We start from the raw sequence: 8,895 nt of genomic DNA, 5'->3' as shown, positions 1-8,895 counted from the left end.
TGCGGTTGGAGGTCTTGAAGCTCTAGTGAAAGGGTATATTGGATGCAATGAAGATTGTGTGCCAAGTGTATGGTAACTTCTCTCTGCGGCCTTGTCAAGCAGGGGTGGCAGCAGCGGAGGACTGCATTTTTGGTGGAGCTCCTCGAGTACTCAGTCTTGATTTTTAGGGTAAAAACACAAGGTCTGTCCTTTATTGGTTGTACCTGGCAATGGCCTTGTTGAAGGTTTTGGGTGAACTCAGACTTTCTCCGGGGTGAAAGCCCAAGATCTTCGACCGGGCAACGACAACGTTGTGCATTATTTCCTTCTTGGAGATGTTGCTTTTGGAGAATCTCTTTTGTATTCCGAATGTTATTTTTGGTGTTGGTTAGAGTGTTGGTGTTGCCAGTGATTGTTCACCATGGCAGGCTATGGGGGTCACAGTTCTTCCTACTATGTGGTCACGCGGATGATCTCAACGTCCTTGGGGAACAACAAGACGTCACACCGATCCGTGCGGCCAAATATTAGTAGAACATTAGGCACTATCATCAATGCCACATTAAAAAGAGAAGCTTGGAGATTGCCGAATTGTTTCAGTTAGCTTCCCAATATGTTTTTTTTTTCAAGAGTACCCACAAATTTCCAAGAGAATTTTCAAAGTAGAAGTCCCTCATTTTAATAGATCTTGGATCTACCAATTAATAGCCATTAAGGTTAAATAATTTATAGTTAACATTTTCTCCATCCAATTTGATTTAAATTTACATGGAGGCTTCCCACATATATAGGAAGCTATGATTAATATTTCAGCAATCTTTAAGGGTATCGACTTGTGCAGTCCTTTTCTGGATTTATGTTGCAATTCCGAGGTTTAAAAGTTGTTTCAAATTTTGAAGGTAAGCAAGTGATTCTGTAAAGTGAATATGATGCACATTACAACTCCTAAACTCGGAATATTACAGGAGGGTCCCCTGCGGAGGATGGCTCAGTTTAGGGCATCTCCAACAAAGACTCGCGAAACATCCAATGGAGGACAGCCCAGACAACTCTTGTTTACTTTTGCAATCCAATGAGAATCTGTATCAGTCCACCAAATCGTCCGGACTTCCAAGTTCCAGTATTCTAGAGACAAACGTAGGGGAGTATTGTCGGAGTCTAGACATACACTTGACCAATCACATGCATGTCCCTCTTTTCTCTCTCTCCTCACAGCGGCACATGCATGGTCTTCTTCTTCTCTCTCTCCTTTCAAATGGACATTAGAGCATATACTGCTGGGCGCCTCAAACTTGCCTCATACGCCCGGCCCGGCCACCAACTTACTGTCCGGTCAAGAATTTTCGACCCAGACAGCTGGGCGCCTTAAATGGGCCTCAAACGCCTGGGATGACCGGCACCCCTCATATCCATCCCAATATGGGGAGCATATGGAGGTGCCCGGGCACGCCCTCCCCATCAGACCCTAAACCCAACCCCAAGCCAAATTGCACCAAACCCTTCCTCCTCCTCCTGCCGCCCTCCAACCTTTCCCACGCCCGGACCCTCGCCTTCGTCCATCCTTACTCACAATCCTCACCACCGGTCCTGATCCACCGCCGGAGATGTCATCCAGCCTAACCCACACTGCCGCTACATAGACGCGGTCTGCCTCGTCTGTCGGTGGGATCACTTCATCGGCTGCCACTTGCAAGTCGGGGAACGTCGCTCGGAAATTGCGGAGATGCTGGCAGCGAGAGAGGGAGGCGGCGGTGGCGTCGCAGGACATTGTGGACCAGCTATCTGAGCACCCCGTCCATCTGAGCGCCGATACCGATTACGCCGTCTGACCCCATTGGGACATAGGCGGATTCGACGGCCGACTGGGCCATTTCGGAGAGCTTTCCGCCCATGCAGATGCTGGCGGTGGACATGTGTGACTCGCCGCAGCTCGTTCGGGCGTGGATGAGCATGGACACCAGCAGTGCCCGGGCTGCCCTCGACATGTTTGATGAAATGACCGAACAAGAGTCGGTGTGTTTTCTATGCTCCTGTCCGATCATATTTTTGCATAGGCCACTAGTTAATTTAGCACATGCTGAATGATGGCTAAAACTCCAACCAATCAATTGGGTTGAACGATGTTGTCGTGACGAATGGGAAAGCCACCTTGCCAAAGAATAACTGCCAAGTCGTGGGAAACGAGTGGGAGAAGGCGTGTGCCACCCGTGATGCTGTGGCTACCAAAATTTCGTCCACATGGACAGGCATTTTTCCGGAGAGGGGGAACAAGGAGGAGAGGTACAAGCTTATGTCGGATGCGCAAAAGGAAATGATGGAGTCAGATCGAAAGAGGGCAGACAAGAAGCTTGAAATTGACAGGGGGAAGATGAATTCGGAGAAGCAACAGGCCGCGATCAAATGGGAACTTGAGAATGCCAAGACATTTGGCGAAATAGAACTTGAGAACAAGAGGTTGCAACTCGCACTGGACGCCGAAGATGCTAGGATCATGTTGGCGGACAAAACCCTCTTGAATGAGCGTGCGAAGAAGTGGCTTGTAGCTGTGTTTTGATTTTCGGTTTGTGTTTTTTTTTCGCCCCCAAACGAAATTGCCGAAATTCGGCTATTTGAAAAATCGCGGTAAAATCTCGGACGAAATTACAGAACCAAAATTTGAATTTTAAATAAAATTGACCAAAATTTGGCCGAAAATTTTGAAAACAAGCAAAGGAAAAGTATAGCAGTTGAACAACACTGAGGAGTACGTAACTAAATGTTTACCGAACTAGCGTTGGGATTAAAAGCTCTGCATCAGTCCAAGATCTCTTTCATGTCCAAAAGAAAAGATTGAAACAAGGACAACGAGAGGTGCTGCAGAGTTGAGGAGGAATCGCTGATGGATTCAGCTGCAGCGCGCAGCCAGCAGAGGTCAGCAAAAAGGAGTCTTGCCGTCAAGAAGGCGCGAGCGGGGCAGGAGCGGCAGGCTCGAGCGGGGAGGCAGGCGGCGACGAGTGGAGGATCTGGGCGGAGCGCCGCCGCCGCACACACGGGAGGAGCAGGGGGGTCGTGAGTTGTTTAGGGTTTGGGTGTTCGGTTTGCTGCTGTTAAACTTAGGCAGACCAAGGGGAGGCCCCAGAAGTTGGATTGGGTCAAAAAACAGTTCAAACTGGGCCGAAAATTTTGGCCGGCACAGGCATTTACCGGGCCCAGGCGAGATGGACGAAATTCGGCCGAAAATTGTTTTTTTCGGCCGAAAATCAAAACACAGGCTTGTAGTCAAGAAGGAAATCAACGACCGTAGGGAGTAGGAGGCAGCGAGGGCGGCTGCGGCCTGGATGCAGGCGGAGGAGGCAGCCCAGATGCAGGCGGAGGAGGCAGCCCATATGCAGGCGGAGCAGGCAGCCCGAATGCAGGCAGAGCAGGACGAGCATGACATATTCCGCTCAGAGCAGGCGCCCGGCTAGTGATCTGAGGCCATCCGTCACACTCGGACATGGATTTCGTTTTTGGCATGCCCGGTTTGTTCAACTATGATTTACTTTGCTTTGTTTTGAACTTTGGAATTCGGACAATTTCTATCGTATGATTGACGTGCATGGATTTGAGGATCGGAATTGGCGGTATGTGTATGTGTGGCACAACATTTGAGGGATGTGTGGCTCTCTTCAGTATCATGTTCGTGAATCACGTCGAAACATAAAAATAGATATATACCGGAGGAATTTAGACTAGGATTACATAGTTCCGGGTGCAATCAATCGGGATTTTGACATGGGGATTCATTTTGCCGAACCTCTACAAGTTCAGAGTTTAAAATGCACCTTTTCTAAACAGAAGCCGTCAGTTGTGTACGGGCATGCCACATGGTCCTATTTTCCGTGTGGGGCTCTCGGCGTCTTCAATGTTTGCCATGCGGTGCTTGTTCGCCGTGAGCCCGTGACGGCAACGTCAGCTAGTTGCCGTGAAGCCAGGTTTGCCGAGTGTGGCTCTCGGCGTTGTTTACTTTGCTGAGTATATGTGTTTTGGCTCTTGGCGAAGAGCCTGGCAACTGGCGTATACGCAAATTCCAGTAGTGTATTAATAAAAAGTAGATGAGCTAGCCATGTATGTGTGCATATATATTAATAGATATGCAACAGTTTTTGTTCCTACATGGTACCGAAATGTACTTAATCTTGTGGGGAAAGAAATGTGACATACAATTAAATAAAAATATTTCATATAATATTTGATATGCAACAATTTCTGTTCCCACCCTTTTCTGAAATGTACTTAGTCTTGCGGGGAAAGAAATTTGAGATACTAATGTTTTCCTCACGCAATGGTGGATATATGTACCTTTCCAGCAAGATGAATCATGCATTGCTAATTTTGTTTGCGTGAATTAGTTTAGGATCCACCCAACAAATTTTGGGTTATACTCAACCACTCAAAAAGCTTCCAATTATGCGTACAGATCGTCATGACACTTTTGGAGTTGGAAGAAAGTTAGTTGTTGTGTGCCAGCACGCATATAATATACTCAAAGCCCACACAAGCCACTCATGCAGATGGGATGATGGGCAGCTGGGGTATTCTGTCCGTTTCGTGTACACCATTGCATTTCCTTTGCTAATTTTGTCGATATGGTAACCATGTGTGCTAACTTTTTAGTAGTGAGATTGACAAGCTATGGGTTGTAATCATGATGCTCTAATGCATGCCAAAATAGCTCATGACACTACATCGAGAATGGAGGCGTGCAAGAAAACGCCATTCGCACCAGGCACAAACGTTCGGGATGACATGCTTAAATTCCGAACGTTTGGGACTTATTCAGGTCCAAATAAAAATATGTCATACACTATTTGATATGCAACAATTTCTGTTTCCCACCCTTTACCGAAATGTAACTAGTCTTGTGCGGAAAGAAATGTGACATACTAATGTTTTTGTCACGCAAAGGTGGATATATGTACCTTTCCAACAAGATGAATCATTCATTGCTAATTTTGTTTGCGTGAATTAGTTTAGGATCCACCCAACAAATTTTGGGTTATACCCAACCACTCAGAAAGCTTCCAATTATGCGTACAGATCATCATGACACTATTGAGGTCGGAAGAAAGTTAGTTGTGACTCATGCAGATGGGATGATGGACAGCTGGGGTTTTATGTCCGTTTCGTGGACACCTTTACATTTCCTGTGCTAATTTTGTCGATACGGTAGTAACCATGCATGCTAACTTTTTAGTAGTGTGATTAACAAACTATGGGTCGTAATCACAATGTTCCAGTGCATGCCAAAATACCTCACGACACTAGATTGAGAATGGAGGCGTGCAAGCAAACGCCGTTGGCACCGGGCAAAAGCGACCGATGGAGATCATGAGCACCTCTTTAATTAGGTTTCTCTAGCTATATAAACCGTCCAGAGATCAAGAGTATAGCTACCCATACAGACAACTAAGTAAGATAGGGCTGAATCGGAACAATGTGGATGAAGACCATGTTCTTGGTGCTCCTACTATGCATGCTGGTGGCGACACCAATGGCGGCCGAGTACGGCGTGGGGAGCCATAACAGTGGTCCTTGGATGTGGTGTGATCCGGCGATGGGCCACAGGGTGAGCCCGCTCACGGGATGCCGAGCAATGGTGAAGCTCCAGTGCGTGGGCAACCAGGTGCCGGAGGCTATCCAAAGAGACTGCTGCCAGGAGCTCGCCAACATCACCAACGACTGGTGCAGGTGCCATGACCTCGGCAGCATGCTGAACAGCGTGTATCAGGAGCTCGGCGCGCGGGAGGGAACGGAGGTGTTCCCGGGTTGTCGGAAGGAGGTGATGAAGCTCACAGCGGCGAGCGTGCCTGCGGTCTGCAAGGTGCCCATTCCTAACGCGAGGGGTGGAGAAGGTGTCTGCTACTGGGCCTAGTCAAGCCAATCTGCTTTTTAATTAGTGTGGTGAGTGTGCACAGGATAAATAAAATGAATTAATGGTGTATGTGCCTATGCGAGAGCCATGCTTCGGGAATAAATGTGAACTCAATTTCGCATCGATTGATTGCACCAGTATCTCAGATAGAGAATGTATCCTGTGCAACGGCCGGACTCATGCACCAGATGCTCCGAGCCATTCTGCGCCAGTGGATTGAAAATTGATGGGCGGGATGTTATCATGAGGTGGCTGCCGGTATATTTTACAGAGTGGACCTTGCAAAATCATTTAACTGTGCAAAACAGTCCCTACGAACCCATCATCTCCTTCCTTTCCTCTGTTCCCTTTCTGTACCTCTACCTGGCAATCTGTGAGCTAGGGTTAACCATTTGCTCCATCGCCACTCTCTCTGAGTCTATCCCCATCTGTCGGACTACCTTACCTTGTTCTAGCACCGGTGGCCCTCCTATCCTCTGAAACGACATCAGCCAGCAGCCACCGTCATCACCGTCGGGGAGCATGTAAATGTAGTGCCGCCGTGCTGTTGGTCCGGTCAACATTTTTTCTAGCTGATTGATGATCGTGCTTGCACTCCGACCTCTGGCTATTGTTATTTTTTCAACTGTTTATGAACTAAATTTGATGCTTGCTCCTGTGCTCACATCTGAGAAATCACGCTCTTTGTGCACTTGTGATTACATTCTAATAAAATGAAACCAAGGCGTGTGCCCGTTTTCTATAAAAAGAGTATGATTCTTCTATTGACCTATAACAATTTCAGGTCATGTACACTCCTCTGCTTCGACAATTTTCTGTACCATATACACAACCTGGTTCAAACATTGTGTACATAAGGAGAAGTATGTCCAACTCTTTTTTTTTCGAAAAGGGGGCACTCCCCGGCCTCTGCATCAGAGCGATGCATACGGCCACATTTATAAATAAATAAAGTAGTTTAACAATGTCTTGCAACGTGCTGCAACAAAGGAGGCTGGCTCACAAAGAGCTAGCAAAATAAAACAAGGCCGAGAAGCCACAACCAGCTGGCATAATATAGAGAGACAGGTAAACTAATCGCCTATCCTATTACATGACCGCCATCCAAACAGGTTGAAGATATCCCGCGCTACCATCTCCCACCGGACAGATCCAGTAACCAAACGCGCCCTGGCCTCCGTCGGAGTGAGTAATGACCACATACGGATTAGCCCCGGAATACAACCTGCAAAAAATGAATAGTTGTTGTTCTGTTAAAAGCCAAATCATTTCTGTAGTTCCCAATTGCCCATAACAACGCACATGCTCCTACTCGAATTTGTCTAGCTGTCCAAATCATTTCTGCAGTTTCAAATTGCCCATAACAACGCACATGCTCCTACTCGAATTTGTCTAGCTGTCCAAATCATTTCTGCAGTTCCAAATTGCCCATAACAACGCACATGCTCCTACTCGAATTTGTCTAGCCGTTTCGGCCTCTATACCAACAAGCCACGTTCCAAAAAACGACCTGACCGAATTCGGAGGAGTAATGTTAAAGGCAATTTGCACCGAGCGCCACAACACCCTCGCCAACAGGCAATCAAAGAAAAGATGCTTGATAGTTTCATTCCAATCACAGAAACTACACCTAGTAGAACCTGTCCAGTTGCGCTAAATCAAATTATCTTTCGTTAGAATGACTTGTTTATGTACAAACCACATAAACACTTTGATTTTCAGAGGAACCTTAACTTTTCAGACATGTTTGGAACTAGGAATAACACTAGAGTTGATGACATCAATGTACATCGACTTGACTGTGAATTCACCAGATTTAGTAAGCTTCCAACACAACTGATCGGGCTGATGAGTAAGCTGAACCTCCATCAGTCTACTCACCAGATGAATCCAAGCCTCCCACCGGTCACCAACAAGCACCCTCCTAAATTGAATGTTAAGAGGAGTGGATTGCAAACTCGTTGCAACTAGAGCATCCCGTCGCTGCACAATACGATATAGCGACGGATACTGAAGTGCCAGCGGTGTATCACCTAGCCAAGTATCCTCCCAGAATCGAGTGTTATTGCCATCACCGACAATAAACTTTGTTCTATTAAAGAAAGTAGCTTTGACCCTCATTAGCCCCTTCCAGAAAGGCGAATCAGTTGGTCTAGCTGTCACCTGCGACAAGGTCTTAGAGTACAGATACTTGTTACGAAGAATCTGCGCCCAAGTTGCCGCAGTCTCGGTAGATAACTTATATAGCCACTTACTGAGTAGGCATCTGTTCTTGACTTCAAGGTTCTCAACCCCAAGACCCCCTTGATCTTTTGGTCTGCAGATCACATCCCATTTGGCTAGACGGTACTTTCTCTTAGTTTCATCACTCTGCCAGAAGAAACGTGACCGATAGAAGTCCAGCCTTTTCCTAACTCCAACTGGTACTTCAAAAAAGATAAAAGAAACATAGGCAAACTCGTGAGCACCGAATTAATGAGAATCAATCGGCCTCCATACGACATGAGTTTGCCCTTCCAGCAGCTCAGTTTCTTCTCAAACTGATCCTCGATACACTTCCATTCGCTGTTAGTCAACTTACGATGGTGAATGGGGATACCTAGGTAAGTGAACGGAAGAGCTCCCAAATCGCAACCAAACAGTTGCTTGTATGCATCTTGTTCCTCTTTGGCTCTACCAAAATAGAACAACTCGCTTTTATGGAAGTTGATCTTTCAGACCGGTCAATTGCTCGAAAAGGCACAGTACCAGCTTCATGTTTCTCGCTTTGGCCAAGTCATGCTCCATAAAGATGATTGTATCATCGGCATACTGCAGGATGGACACACCACCATCGACTAGATGAGGCACCGAGCCACCTACTTGCCCGGCCTCCTTTGCCCGACCTATCAAGATTGCCAACATATCTCAGGCCCTTGTGTGTCTAGAAATAAAGACCTATATCGTCATTCACTTTAATTCCAACACTCCCTTTTTGCGTGAAAGATTCTACTTGGCGTCGCCAAGCTTCATCAAAACCCTTC

At 46.7% G+C, this 8,895-nt stretch overlaps 1 protein-coding gene across 1 annotated transcript; it reads left to right on the top strand.

The window, feature by feature from the left end:
- The first annotated feature begins 5,374 nt into the window (after positions 1 to 5,374).
- Positions 5,375 to 5,995, top strand: LOC123133035 (alpha-amylase inhibitor 0.28-like). Its single transcript, XM_044552581.1, has one exon. The coding sequence runs from the start codon at positions 5,435 to 5,437 to the stop codon at positions 5,870 to 5,872; it is 438 nt and encodes a 145-aa protein (XP_044408516.1). The 5' UTR covers positions 5,375 to 5,434; the 3' UTR covers positions 5,873 to 5,995.
- Positions 5,996 to 8,895: the final 2,900 nt, after the last annotated feature.

Source organism: Triticum aestivum, chromosome 6B (assembly GCF_018294505.1).
Source record: "Triticum aestivum cultivar Chinese Spring chromosome 6B, IWGSC CS RefSeq v2.1, whole genome shotgun sequence".
NCBI lineage: Eukaryota > Viridiplantae > Streptophyta > Magnoliopsida > Poales > Poaceae > Triticum > Triticum aestivum.
The sequence above is the reverse complement of the archived record's forward strand: the minus strand, read 5'-3'. Positions and strand labels throughout refer to the sequence as shown.